At 36.2% G+C, this 15,288-nt stretch overlaps 1 protein-coding gene across 1 annotated transcript in view; it reads left to right on the top strand.

Moving 5' to 3' along the window:
- GLY3 (glyoxalase II 3) overlaps nucleotides 1–2,214 on the top strand; it is a 67,871-nt gene extending 65,657 nt beyond the window's left edge. Inside the window, exons 7-9 of the mRNA XM_089791188.1 lie at nucleotides 1,252–1,305; nucleotides 1,416–1,440; nucleotides 1,615–2,214. Of these exons, the coding sequence (XP_089647314.1) occupies nucleotides 1,252–1,305; nucleotides 1,416–1,440; nucleotides 1,615–1,709 (174 nt within the window). The 3' untranslated portion in view covers nucleotides 1,710–2,214. The remainder of the gene's footprint in view (nucleotides 1–1,251; nucleotides 1,306–1,415; nucleotides 1,441–1,614) is intronic.
- The last annotated feature ends 13,074 nt before the right edge of the window (nucleotides 2,215–15,288 follow it).

Consider the following 15,288-nt stretch of genomic DNA (forward strand, 5'->3'; position numbering starts at 1 on the left):
CATTGCATGACTGTTGCATTACAGTGATTGGAGTACTGCTAAATAAGTAGAGCATCATTGCATATTTTCTTATTTTGTTGCAGCAGAGTTTAATCTATAAATCTTAAGACTGGTGTGAGAAAGATAATTTATTGGGCCACACTCATAACAATATATTATTTGACAAAGGAAGAAATTAATGGATTAAAATATGAATAATTTATCAAATGAAAAGCCTTCGATTCATTCCTCCAAATACTACTCAATGTTTCTTTTCCCTCAAATAACACAATAATTTCTAAAGATGCTTGGATTATGAACCATATGGCTAGCACCAATCTTGCTCAAAAATGTGAAAACCATTGATTAATTTTTAAATCATAAATTGAGCATAACAGGTAGACAGGAAAAAACCGAATTTCAATGCTTTAACCATTCCCTTGTCTGATGTCATATCTGCTACCACTGCTTGCTCAAGTCTTCACTTCCTCTTCACATTTTTTGCAGCCTCAATGAGGACATTTCAATACTTTAATATCAGTTCTAACATCTTGTTCAACTTTGTGATGATGGGCTTCTTGCATGGGCCCTAAAATTTTAGCCTTATCAGTTATTTTTATACTTGGCGAAATTTTTGTGAATGTCAGTATGGCATATACTTGATCAAGTGTTGCTCTTTAAAATTACAGATGCAGAGAAGAAAACACCCAGAGATTCTGGATATTCCCGCTCTGTCTGGATATATTTATCCGTTTGCGTATTGGGGTTACAGGATATGGATTCTATATTCCCAGATGTGGCCCTGATTCTGTATTCAAATGTCAAGACACATTTAGATGAGCCAGTAGTTGGGCCATATCTGATACAATATGCCACTACACTGTTTGTTGCAGTATCTGATTTAGGATTTATATAAACCTTTTAAAAAATTGTGCACATATTCACACCAGGTACCCATATTTAAATCATAACATCCATAAACATAACATAAAAATCTCAATATTATAAGCTAAAATGTAAACTTTTATACACTCACCCACACCCACCCTTACATGTAAATAATTGGATATATGTCTATTTTATAAAATTGCCATATTCAGCCATATCCGTATCTGGGGATATTGAAATTTTCTGTATCCATATCTGTTTACTTGCGACTCTGAAAACACTTCTCGATACAAATTTCAGCAAGTGAAAGATTGCAATGAAAGCAGTTTTTGGCCAAGAAGTAATAACGAAAAGTCAAATAACACATCTCAATTTTTTTGGCAGGTTACCACCGTAGGGGAAGAATCACTGCATAATCCCCGGCTTACAAAGGATGTGGTAAAGCTGCATTCATACTCTTAGAATCTTGTTTGCTTGCATATGGGAAAACTTCCTCCTAGACGGAATATTAATACAAAACTAAGTTGTGTATGTTGGATGATATGCAGGAAACATTCAAGAATATTATGGAGAGTGAGTGTATCCTTTTCAAGTTTTCCCTAGCAGATTCTATAGTTTCTACTTAAATTTATCTTTTTGAATTGCATATTTTTACTAATATGTCAAGAAAGTTTATACCTCTGGAAATTTATTTATCAAAACTCAGGAATTTCTTGTTTTGCTTCTGACTTTATGCATTTTTTGCAGATCTTGACCTTGCTTATCCGAAAATGATTGATGTGGCAGTGCCTGCAAATATGGTGTGTGGTATTCAAGATCACGTGAAATCAGCTGTTGCTTAGGTGTTCAACAGGGTGTCATGCCCAAATTATGCGGCAAAAACACACAATTTTAAAAAAAAAAAAAATTAATAATTAGAATGCTCTAAGTTTGATAAGTTTGCGACCAAAGTTAAAGAAGAGGTTCTCTACATTTCATCTTAAGTTACATATCTTGAGGGGGAAAGTTTTTGTTAAAGTAATATGCTCGTTAGTAAATTGATATTGACAATAGTATTTGAGGGAGTCTTGTATAGTTGTTACTTGATGAGTGGGATTGTTACGATGAGGTCACAGTTTCATGGGAGGATGCAACACGGATGCAATTTCAGTACCCTTATCTTTGATGAATTCCAAGAGGAAGTTCATGTCTAGTGGAGGAGGATGTGAGGCCTCGCCCTGACCCTTTGTAGCATAGTTGATACCTTATTATTTTGATACTTATGACTCGATACATCGAGACACTATCGGATACACTGAACATATTATGTTATGTTATTTCATGTTGTGTGATGTTTACTTTCAGATATTTGGTTTCGTCATTTAACGCTTTATGAACTTGTGTATTTAAGTAAGTGAATGCAAAATTAACACTTTGATTATGAAATTTTAATGATTAAGAATATGAATAGGACGAGAGAAATCCAGATTTGATTTGAAAGATGTATGTTTTAATTTATGTGATTCCCTGATATGTATATACATATGTGCATGTGATTTTATGGGGTTACTGATGTGTGCAATGAGTGTGTAGGATATTTTAGCCAAGAAACCCGATGGAGGAACGAAATTGATCCCTATGTGCCATTGTGGAAACCTTGTTGTTCGTAACTAAATTATATTGTGAGTTGTATGAATGTATCCTTCTGTGATCAGTAAATGTTAATGTTCTTAATTGTGTTCTTATAGTGTCACTTGACACTTGTGGATTGTTTATGCTTTTCAGCGTGCTAGCTAGGGTTAGCTGTGTAACCTTTGGACCTAAGTTGGATTAAGTTAGTGCTTTTTTGCTAATTTGTTTGTTAATCGAGTTTAGACACCCCTAATCTGGATTAGTGCTTAATTTGCATTTTTTTTTAGAATTGTTAGATGGTCGTAAATATTTCTTAGCTTTTGTTTGGTTCCAAATCTATTCCTAAGGTTTTAAAACATGAAATATTTATACCCAAGGGGTATGGGTATGGGTTGGGGTCACTTTCCACCCCCTAAGCCTCTTTTGTTGACTTTTGAGGTCACTCAAAAAGTCTATTTTTGCCTTTGTGCGAAAATTGAATATGGTTATCATGAGTTGCATCACCTCAACTCCACTTAGAGGTTAACCTTAGGCTTGGTTGAGTTAGAAACTTTTAGATTTTTAGGTGAGTGGGGGAAGTTATTGCCGTTTTTGGTGGTTGAGTTTGACCCCAAACTACAAGGGCATGACACAGGGCTGAAGATACAGATAATATTTCTAGGCAATAATATAATTTATTTTTGGAACAAGTTTAAGATGGTAGAGCAAGGATTGTCATTCAGTGAAAATTTCAATGATTTTAGTTGTGGCGAGCTTTTGAATTTGTCATATGTATGTGATTGTGCAATTTGTGCATCTTTACTTGGCATTTTTACTGAATAATTGTTGGTTTCTAGAGAACATGAAGAACAAAAAATGATAAGATGCAGATGTAGCAAACTCCTAAAAAAGGAACAGGAGAGAGGGGGGGGGGGGGGGGGGGGGGGTAGCTAGGTTGAGAGTACCCAGGGTGACAAGACTAAACAATAATAATAATGATAATGAAAAAGAGAAGAAAATTAATAAGGGAATAAGGAGCCAACAATGAAAAATTAATAAATAAAAGGGGGGGGGGGGGGGGGGCGGGCGTAAATTGGAGAAATCTAGAAAAAATAAAAATAAAAATAAAAATGTTATATATATCAATAAATGGGCGAGACCTAATAGAAAAATTGATTTAAAAAAAAAAAAAAAAAAAAAAAAAAAAACTCACTAGAAATAGCAAATATAACAATAAGGAAATAAATCTGCGAGAGAAACCGAGCCAAACAAGACAATAAAGCGCCGAGAGGTGACCTACAGAAACAAAAGGGGGGGGGGGGGGGGCGCGCAGATGGTAAGGGGGAGAAAGAAGAGATTGAGAACACAGGAAAGAGAGCGAGGACCTCAACTCGGGGAAAGAAGACGAGGGGAAGAGGGGACGAGGATTGGGGGGGGGGGGGGGGGTGGGGGAAGGGGCCAAGGTACGAGTAAGAGGGGGGGTGTTGGGGAGCGGGGAAGGGAGGGGAAAGGAGAACCAAGGAGACAAGGGAAAGGGGGGAGAGAAGAGACACCCGAGAGAAGGAGAAAGGATAGAAAGAAGGTCAGGACCCAGGATTGTTGCTGTGAAGGGAAGATAATAAAGGACGCCAGGAAGTGCTCAAGCTCCAACCTCAATCGAGATGAAGGTTGGAGCTTGAGCACTTCCTGGCGTCCTTTATTATCTTCCCTTCACAGCAACAATCCTGGGTCCTGACCTTCTTTCTGTCCTTTCTCCTTCTCTCGGGTGTCTCTTCTCTCCCCCCTTTCCCTTGTCTCCTTGGTTCTCCTTTCCCCTCCCTTCCTCGCTCCCCAACACCCCCCCCCCCAAATCCTCGTCCCCTCTTCCCCTCGTCTTCTTTCCCCGAGTTGAGGTCCTCGCTCTCTTTCCTGTGTTCTCAATCTCTTGTTTCTCCCCCTTACCATCTGCGCCCCCCCCCCCCTTCTTTTTTGTTTCTGTAGGTCACCTCTCGGCGCTTTATTGTCTTGTTTGGCTCGGTTTCTCTCGCAGATTTATTTCCTTATTGTTATATTTGCTATTTCTAGTGAGTTTTTTTTTTTTGTTTGTTTGTTTATTTATTTATTTTTTTTATCAATTTTTCTATTAGGTCTCGCCCATTTATTGATATATATAACATTTTTTTAAAAAAAAAATTTTATTTATTTATTTTTATTTTTATTTTTTCTAGTTTTCTCCGGTTGTATTTACACCCCCCCCCCCCCTTTCCCCTTTTTATTTATTAATTTTTCACCGTTGGCTCCTTATTCCCTTATTAATTTTCTTCTCTTTTTCATTATCATTATTATTATTGTTTAGTCTTGTCACCCTGGGTACTCTCAACCTAGCTACCCCCGCTCCCTCTCTCCTGTTCCTTTTTTAGGAGTTTGCTACATCTGCATCTTATCATTTTTTGTTCTTCATGTTCTCTAGCATCCTAATGATGGATCATGTAGTATGATCCGAAATGTTGATGATTAAAAAAATTGCACACAATCTAACCCAGAAACTAGAACTCTTATGCATGGATTGTGGAAATCTCATAGATCTAATTGTTGGTTTACCAGTACATTCCTGATTGGGACTCTTGTTTACGATGGACTATATATTGTAAGCTTCTGTATAGCTATGAAATTCAGGAAAGGGATAGTGAAATTTCTTGGCTAGCTACAAGACTTGAGTCTAAAGCTATATAAAATTTATTAATAGTTTTAGAAAGATAAGTGAATAATTGTGATATTGTTATCAAAATTCAACTGTAGCTTTTTGAGTCAAACTCATTGACCCAATTTTCATTAGTAGTGGTTACTAAGAACCCATCTCTAATGGGAATGAATTGAACATTTAGCACTCATTGCATCTAGGTGATGATTGTTGCTTGCAAATTTGAACTCACAAAATTGGACAACCCTATGCAATTTCTCACGAATTCCTAGTTAAGACTATCTTAAGGTAAGCATTTTTAAGATGTTTTTCAAAGGCAAACCATTATACATTGACTTAGCCTAATTCACTCAACCTAGAGATGTCATTTTGAAAGGATTTCATGAAGTTTTTATTTGTCTTTCTTGCAAAATCGGGTTTTTATTTTCTAATTGCAGGTATTTTTTATTTTTGAATATCTCCATGTCTTTGATTGATTTTTCTTGTTTTGTTTGTTTGTTTGTTTTTGTCTTTGTTTTTCGTCACAGTTCTCTTGCTTTTCAAACCTTTTTTGAGCTATGGCAGGCTTAATTCCATTCTATATTCTATGAGAAAATAAAAAAATAAATTACTTGAAAGTGGGGGTGGTGCAGGAGCACCCACATAAAGTATTTAGGTCAAGTTTTATGCACGTGTCGACTCGAAAAATTTGTTCTGATTTTGTCATTAGGATAAGATTTTTTTCTTGGAATTTGTTCAAATCATTGTGGGGTCATTCTTCCACATTCTATATCAATCTAGAGTATTCTATAGACTGTTTTTCCTATTTTGTAATAATCTAGAATTTTTCGTTGATTGTCTTAGCAAGTATAAATGGAGTTTTAGGTTTAGGTTTAGGTGGAGGGAAAGTCTTTGGAATATGAAATTACGGGAAGAAATCTGTAAGAGAGAAAATGTATTTACTATTCATTTGAAGAATTAATTAAGAAGAAATTTCAATATATATTTCTTGTTGGTGCTGGTTCCTTTTTGATATTGCTTCCATTGAATTTATCTCTGCATCATTTTTGGTATCAGAGCTTGGGGAAAGCTCTTGAGGCAATTACATTTTATGTTTGGATCAGAGTCATAAGTTGAAACATTAAACATGGTCACCAATGCTGAACTGGCAAAGAAGATGCAAGAATAGGAGAAAATCAATAAGTGGTTATTAGATGAATTTGAGAAGATGAAGGGCTCGATGGACAAGAAAGTAAAGGTTTCCTTAGAGCAAGAGGAAGAAGGGGAAGAAGAGGATACCCCTGAGCAGGAGGTGGTTAACTTACCTGCAGACCGGAGATACTTTATAGAAGCCCTTGAAAGAGTTGGTAAGAAGGATACCAAAGGTGACTTACCCATCTTCTCAGGAAAGATGGATGCTGATGTTGTTGTGGATTGGATAGAAGCCTTGAACAACCATTTTGAATGTGAAAATATAGCAGAGAAGGATAAGGTAAAAATTGCCAAGTCAAAGTTGAAGGGACCAGTCCTCACTTGGTGGAATTTCATTCAAGGAGAAAGGGTCAAAGAAGGTAAGAACATGATAACTTCATGGGAAAGGTTGTGTGCCAAGGTGAGAGAAACATGCTTACCTGAGGATTATGAAATTCAACTTCATCGAAGGAGACAAAGTTTAAGACAAAAGGAGCTAGATGTCATTGCCTATATCGAAGAATTCCAAAAACTAAGCTTGAGGGAAAAGCATAGTGAATGTGAAAGTGTAAAAGTTGCTAGATATCTCAATGGATTGAGGTTGAACATTCAAGAAGAACTTAATTTATTATGTCCGGATACGGTACAAAAATGTTATCAACTAGCATTGAAGATGGAAGCCAAATTGAAAAGAAGGCAAGTACAAAAATGTTATCGACTAGCATTGAAGATGGAAGCCAAATTGAAAAGAAGGCAAGAACAAAATAGCAGAGGAAGAGGAAGAAATCAAAAGGGAAGAGGAAATTTCCAAGGAAGAGGACAAAACCAGGAAGATCATAAGGAGATAAAGCAAGAAACCAGTCAAAGTGAAGTAAATTTTAGAGATAACTTCAGAGGTAGAAGAGGCAATTCAAGAGGTGGATTTGGTGGCAGAAGGGTGAGTCCAATTGTTTGTTTCAATTGCAATAAAGAGGGACATTATGCATCTAGGTGTCTAGATAGAGCTAGTTCAAGTTCACAAGGTGAAAGAAGAACACATTTGGTACAAGATCATGAATACCAAGAGAAGGAGATGGCTGACTTAGAGAGTGTACTCGAAAGAGCAAGAATTTTAATGATGAGAAGAACACTTTTGAAAGTGCCTACTACCATGGAACCACCACAAAGGAAAACTATCTTTAGGATTGCGTGCAATCTGGAGGTAAGGTATGTAAAGTCATTATTGATTCAAGATCTACTGAGAATTTAGTTTCTCTTGAGATGGTTGAGAAGTTAAAACTTAGGAGAATACCTCATCATTTTCCTTATAAGGTTTCATGGCTAACAAAGGGTCAACAAACTCTTGTAAATGAGCAAGCATGGGTTGATTTTTAGATTGAAAACTATAAGGACATAATTTTGTGTGATATAGTTGACATGGATGCATGCCACCTATTATTTGGTAGGCCTTGGTAGTATGATTTGCAGGCACAACATGATGGAAAACTCAATATATACACCATCAAGAAGGATGGAAAGGTGATTAGATTGATTCCATTTGCTGATCATGAGGAAGTGGAAGAAAATAAAGAGAGGGAAGCTAAAATTATGATGGTTGATAAAAAGAAATTCTTACGGGACATGAAGGATGAACCTAAGCCTTGTTTTCTTTTGATGCCTAACCCACAACCACAAGAACCCGTTGGAAATTACAGAAAGGAGGCTGAAACAAAGAAGGAAATTCCTAATGAAGTGAAAGAATTTTTGGATAAATATGAAGGTTTGATTTCAGAAGGTATGCCAAAGTCTTTACCACTTATACGATACATTAGTCATTGTATTGATTTCATTCCTGGAGCTACTTTACCCAATAAGGCTACATACAAGACGACACCACAACAAAATGAAGAGATTGCTAGACAAGTAAAGGAGTTACTCGAGATTCTGGCTTGATTACAAAAAGCTTAAGCCCATGTGCCATACCTGTTGTTTTGGCACCCAAGAAGGAAGGAACCTGGAGGTTGTGCATTGATTCTAGAGCCATTAATAAGATTATAATCAGATATAGGTTTCCAATGCCAAGAATTGAAGATTTGCTTGATTGTTTGGGAGGTGCAAAGTATTTCTCCAAGATTGACGTAAAAAGTGGGTACCATCAAATAAGGATAAGAGCTGGAGATGAGTGGAAGATAGCATTCAAAACCAATGATGGATTATATGAATGAAAGGTAATGCCATTTGGACTCTCTAATGCTCCTAGTACCTTCATGAGACTTATGAATGAAATACTCAAAGACTTCAATGGCAAGTTCATCATAGTATATTTAGATGACATATTAATTTTCAGTAAGACAAAGGAAGAACACCTAGAGCACATTGACATGGTTTTGAGAAGACTTCATGATGAGATTTTAGTGATAAATTTGGAAAAGTGTTTGTTTATGCAAGAGGAGCTGACATATCTAGGTTTTGTGATCTCCCAAGGTAGCTTGAAGATGGATACAAAAAAGGTAAGTGCTATACTATACTGGCCACCCCCGAGAATAGTTGGAGACTTTAGAAGCTTTCATGGTCTTGCTACATTTTATAGAAAATTCATAAGAAATTTCAGTCATATATGTGCTTCTATGTTAGAAACTATTAAAAGAGGAAGGAAGTGTAAGTTTGCATGGAATCTATCAGCAAATGAAGCTTTCGAATTGCTTAAGAAAAAGGTTAGTGATCAACCAATTCTTTCTTTACTTGATTTCAACAAAGTTTTCCAAGTAGAATGTGATGCTAGCAAGGTTGCTATAGGAGCAGTTCTTAGTCAAGAAGGAAAACCAGTGGCTTTCTCAAGTGAAAAACTCAATGAAGCCAAGCAAAAATATTCTTCCTATGACCTAGAAATGTATGCATTGGTTCAAGCTCTCAAAAGGTGGAGACACTACTTGTTGCCAAAGGAGTTTGTTGTGTATACTGATAACCAAGCACTTAGTTTTCTGAATAGCCGAGACAAATTAAGTCATAGGCACATGAAATGGATGGAGTATTTACAGGCATATACCTTAACCATCAAGCATAAGAAGGGCATATCAAACAAGGTTGCTGATGCTCTTAGTAGAAGGAATCTGACTGTCTCCCAGATACAACTAGAAAGTGTGGGAATTGAAGCACTTAAGGACATGTATGTAGCAGATCCAGATTTGGGTGACATCTACAAGGTATGTATGGAGTTTGGTGAAAGGTACCATGCTGATTTTCCTGATTTTTTGATACAAGACAGACTTCTTTTCAAAGGAGGACAACTATGTGTACCCAGTTGCTCTATGAGAACAAACATTATCAAAGAGAAGCATAGTGGAACAATGGGTGGACATTTTGGTTTGGATAAAACCTTAGAATTGGTTAGAAGGTACTACTATTGGCCTAAACTTTAGACTGATGTTAGAAACTTTGTGGAAACATGTATGATTTGTCAAAGGGCCAAAGGAAGGACTACAAATGCAAGGCTTTATCAACCTTTGCCAATACCATCTAGACCCTAGGAAAGCATAACGATGGATTTTGTAATGGGGCTACCATAGAAACAAAAGGGGCATGATAGTGTATTTGTTGTAGTAGTTAGGTTCAACAAAATGGCTCACTTCTTACCATGTAAGTCGACCAATGATGCTTCTCATATAGAAGATCTCTTTTTCAAGGAAGTCATAAGGATTCACGAGCTACCTCTCAACATAGTTTCATAAAGGCATGTGAAGTTTGTAGGACACTTTTGGAGAACTTTATGGAGGAAACTTGGAACCAATTTATCATTCACATCAGCCTACCACCCTCAAACTGATGGCCGAACAGAGGTAGTTAATAGAACTTTGGGCAATTTGTGAAGAACACTCACAAGACAACATGCAACAAAATGGGATGTAATTCTTCCCCAAGCTGAATTTGCATATAATGACTCCATCAACAAAAGTACAAGAAAGTCACCATTTCAAGTGGTATATGGAATTCATCCTAGAGGGATTTTTTAGTTAAGAGATATGAGTTCACAACAACAAGTTAGTGCCCAAGGAGAAGAATTTGCTACTGCCATAAAATAAATCCATCATGAAGTCAAAGCACAACTCCAACAAACCTCTGACAAGTATAAGAAGCATGCAGATTAGAAACAGAGACACTTAGAATTTGAAGTGGGAGATTTAGTATGGGCAATTCTCAAGGAGAGGCTACCAAAAGGTAAATCTACCAAACTTATGTTGAAAAAACTAGGTCCTTGTCAAATATTAAAGAAGTTTGGACCAAATGCTTATGAGATTCAATTGCCACCTGAGATTGGCATTTCTCCCATCTTCAACATAGCAGACCTCACACCATTCAAAGCACCCACTGAAGAAATTGATACAAGACAGATTGTTAATACATAAGACATTCAACGTCTACCATTTAAGCAGACACCACAACCAGAAAGGATACTTGACACCAAAGTCATTAAGCAGAGAAGAGGAAAGGAGTCCAAGCAGTATTTGGTAAAACTTAGGTTATTCGGATGTAGATGTTGTGTGGATGACCGAACAAGATATCAAGAAGCAAGGTACCGCTCTACAAGAGCTCATCTCAAGTGGGCTTGAGATCAAATTTCCTAGGGAGTATGGTGCAGGAGCACCCACATAAAGTATTTAGGTCAAGTTTTATGCATGTGCCGACTCGAGAAATTTATTTCGATTTTGTCATTAGGATAAGATCTTTTCTTGGAATTTGTTCAGATCATTGTGGGGTCATTCTTCCACATTCTATATCAATCTAGAGTATTCTATAGACTGTTTTTCCTATTTTGTAATAATCTAGAATTTTTCGTAGACCGTCTTAGCAAGTATAAATAGAGTATTAGGTTTAGGTGGAGGGCAAGTCTTTGGAATATGAAATTACGAGAAGAAATCTGTAAGAGAGCAAATGTATTTACTATTCATTTGAAGAATTAATTAAGAAGAAATTTCAATATATATTTCTTGCTGGTGTTGGTTCCTTTTTGATATTGCTTCCGTTGAATTTATCTCTGCATCAGGGGGTTCATTGTGTTTTGCTTGAAAGCTTCCGATATGAAATCAAAAGTCCAACAAAAGCTTCTTAAGTCATTTTATCAAACATTTTGAGTAATTTTAAGTCTTTTTTGCTTGTAAATGGAGAGTTAAAGTTCCCCTTACATTATATTTTTTTTTGAAGGGAATTCTATTTTTTTAATGAAAATATTATACTTTAAAGCTTGATGACATGACTTATTTAGAATTGAAATCCTTGCAAAGGTACATAGGAAGCTCGTCTTTGGGACGAAGGTCATTTTCAATCAACTTATACTTCTAATAAGTCCAATTGCAAGTGTTACCTTTGTATTAAGAAAAACAACGTGTTGAGCTTTATATAAAGTGCAAAGCATTTGAACACAAATTTTGAAGAAAGAATCATTCCAAACTTCAAAATGTGATGCATAAAGCTTGACCTAGGGAAGATTCAACGTGTTTTCAACTTGTATTACTTTGTTCAAACTATATTTTTATCCTTTAGAAGTTGTTTTTGCCATCATTGCAAGGAGACTTGCAATGACAAGCACGGTCCATGATTTGTGAGTTGAAAGAGTCTTAGACATTTATATTCTCAAGCATTTTGGTTCTCGTTCATGGTAATTTGTCAAAAAGCTATCATGGACTAAGAATGCATTGAATGTTGAGGGGCTTTGGTCAAGTTCTGTTGTCTATATAGCTTAGATTTGGAGATCTTTCCCTAAGTTCAAATCAATAGAGATGTGTTTTTTCATCAAATTTAAAGGTTTCTTTCTCTTTTCATTTTGGTTCTTCAAAGAGGTATGGTTTTATTTGCATTTGTTCTTCATTTTGAAGAATAGTTTATAGAGTTTTAGTCTTCCTTTTAGTTCATTTGTTTTAGTTTTAGTTCATTTTGTGCAAAAAAGAATGGGGTTTTAATTGCAAGTTTTGTTTTGCTTTGTATATATGCTTGTGTCTTTGATGTTGCAAATCTTTTTCAAATTTGTGTAGTTCCTTGTTTGAGAGTTTTGTTTTCAAAGCAATGTAAGTTTCTTTCCTAAAATAATGTAAGATTGTTCTTGGAGCAAGAGCTTCAAGTGTGCAAATTCCCCCCACTCTAAATCAGATTTAAAAACCTCATTTGTGGGTTCACTTTACAGAGGAAAAGCTATATGAGTTCTCTCCCCACTTGCACTCAAACATTAGAACCCCAAAATGCAAGTTTTTTTAAAGCATAAATGAACTAACTTTCCTACTTGCAATTGGAATTTAAAAGTTTGATTAGAAGTAATAAACCTTTTCAATTGACTTGCAATCATAAATAAAAGATAGCCCCTCTTGTATATACATGAACTTGCACCTCATTTGGATGTTAAATAAATACTTGCACTTCATTCACTTGTAATGCTCAAGAAAAATCTTGAATTTCATCATTTGTTTCATTTAAAAGACAAGTTTAATCCATTTTCTTCCATTTCCTATTGCTTGAAAGCCTTCCACTCATATCATGTATGCATACCTTTCTAGATCTGCAAAGTTTGAGCCTTTAATAGTGCCTAGTGGATTCACTGGTGTCACATGAAGATGTACATACTCTATGGGATTTTCATGTTGTAGCTTCATTATCCACTGGGTTTCTTGCCATGTTGAAAGAGTTAGCTCTTTCAAGGGCAAGAAAATATGAAGTACAAGTTTTATAAATACCATAATTCCGTTCCACCTTTACAAGGGACATTTTTTGTTGGTAAAATCAAAGACAAAGACTGGGCATGCTAAGATGTCTAATTTCCTAAAAAGGGTCAAACTATCTATCAAAAAGAGATGATTGTCCTCATTTAGAGTAGCATGTACCTTGTCTCTACATTTCTAGTGGCTATCTTGGAACATGAGTTTGTGTTGGCAAGTGCACACCACTTTGATCGTAAATCTAGAATCATTAGAGATGATGATAGAAATGTTGTTATTAGGCTAGATCTAGATACAATCAATAAAACCTTTAAAATTTCACCTACTCCAGTGTGTATTGATATGACAATGAAAAAGGCTTTGAAGAGGTGGAACAAGAAGACACATGATTGCATAAGATTCACGAATGAGAAATAGTTGGTGAACAAGAGAACCTATTTGTGTAGATAGCCAAAATTGTTCAAGACAAATTTTCATGAGGAGATAAATTATTTGATCACCCTACTCAACAAAATCATGAGTCTTAGGGAGTTCAATGTTTTTGAGCCTTGGATGTACAAGTTCATCTCTTTGATTGTGAGGTCCAAGCAAAAGATCTTTTGTGGTGAGATCATAAAAAATGATGCCTTATAAGAGCAACTTGTTCAAGTCCTTAACAGTCTTACATTTTGCATGAACGCATACTTAAGTGTGCATTGCAACTTCTTTTAAGTCCTTTCTTGGTCTTCTACCGAGGGTGATATATTATTGGTGCCAGTTTGGGAACACTATGGACAATTGACACTGAGGCCAAGCATGGTATGCTATAGAAAAGTGCATGACATGTTTTTCAACCATTCCATGTGCCACTTTGATAAAACACTTCCAAAGAGGCGATTGTTCAATGTAACATGGAAGAAGGTGAACGAGTACGGGCGTATATTTCTTTAGTTTCCTACTTTCACCTACACTATAGTTGGTTGTTTTCGAGGTGAGCCTTATACACTTCCTTGATATCATATTGATAGAATCATTCTTATAGAGCTCATAAGGGATCTCATGGTTGTCCAAGCATATTGACCTACACAACACAAGTCTAGAGTTGGTATTTCTTCACAAAATCTACTCCAAATTGGGAGATATATAGTCACCATTCCAAATGCTAAGTGTATGGAAACTAAACTACAAGAGATCTTTCTCAAGAAGTTCAAGTTCATAGGAAACTTGGAGAATCGAGGGATGAACGACAAAATAAATATAATTTTCACATGTGTTCATCGCCTCGAAGATGTTTGGATTGATATGCGCATTGAGGTGGATATTAGGAAGATGGATTACTACAAGTTGTGCTTGAACTAGATTGTTGATTTCAATTTGACTCGGAATCTTAAAGAGCCTGGAGGACGATGAGAAAATCCCTGATTATGAGTACCAGGAGTGCCAAGTTGAGAGTCTCTCCATTCGGCTTGTTCTATGGTCATCAAAATCTTTGATAGATTTCATATTATTTTAGCCAATACAAATACATGGCTAATGAAGATGAACTACAAGAGAATCCTTTTCCTAATGTACCTCATGTAGAAGATGCAAAGGTGAAATCTGCGAAATTAGAATCAGACCAAAACCCGATGAGGCTACTATGTCTCCTCATTAATTCTTTCTCCACAGATAATGTTCCTCTAGTGAATGTGTTTGTCATGCCAATTTCCATAGATATTCCCGCATCCATCCCAGGAGAGCATATGATGTTTGATGCATATTCATATTTCTTCAACCTATCAGATGTATCCATTACTCTTTTGGATACCTTACTCACAAGATTTTATCAATTCATGGTTGAAGCCTCATAGAGAAATCATGTGCTTGTGGCTATTTAGATTGAAGACCACCTATTGTCACAGTGCTCATGCAATCATTCAATGTCTATCATGGCCACTACCTCCATTTCTTATAATATCGCTTTCACGCTACCTCCATGGCTCAACCTTATCGATTGGGCTTAACCGGCACACTCGAAGCGTTTACACTACGGTGGTTGGGCCCACTCTTAGTCTATGACCTGACATGTCTTGTAAGCATTCCCGTTTTCAGATTTTTGGTTTCCCCGTTTCTTTCGCCCGACGTCCGTCCCTCATCGTCTAATCCACGTACCAGCCACCATTAACATTTGAATCCGAATATTTCCCGCTTAGAATTTTAAATGTGTTCGATAACATTAAATAAAATTGGTACTGCCATTTATCTAGCTTCTTTCATGAAAGATTTTTGGTAGGTGCAAAGACTTTCGTTCTTGCTAAGATTTCTGAGGTATTTTTGTGCTTT

Source organism: Cupressus sempervirens, chromosome 1, assembly GCF_028749045.1.
Source record: "Cupressus sempervirens isolate cs-2001-9-10 chromosome 1, ASM2874904v1, whole genome shotgun sequence".
Classification (NCBI taxonomy): Eukaryota; Viridiplantae; Streptophyta; class Pinopsida; order Cupressales; family Cupressaceae; genus Cupressus; species Cupressus sempervirens.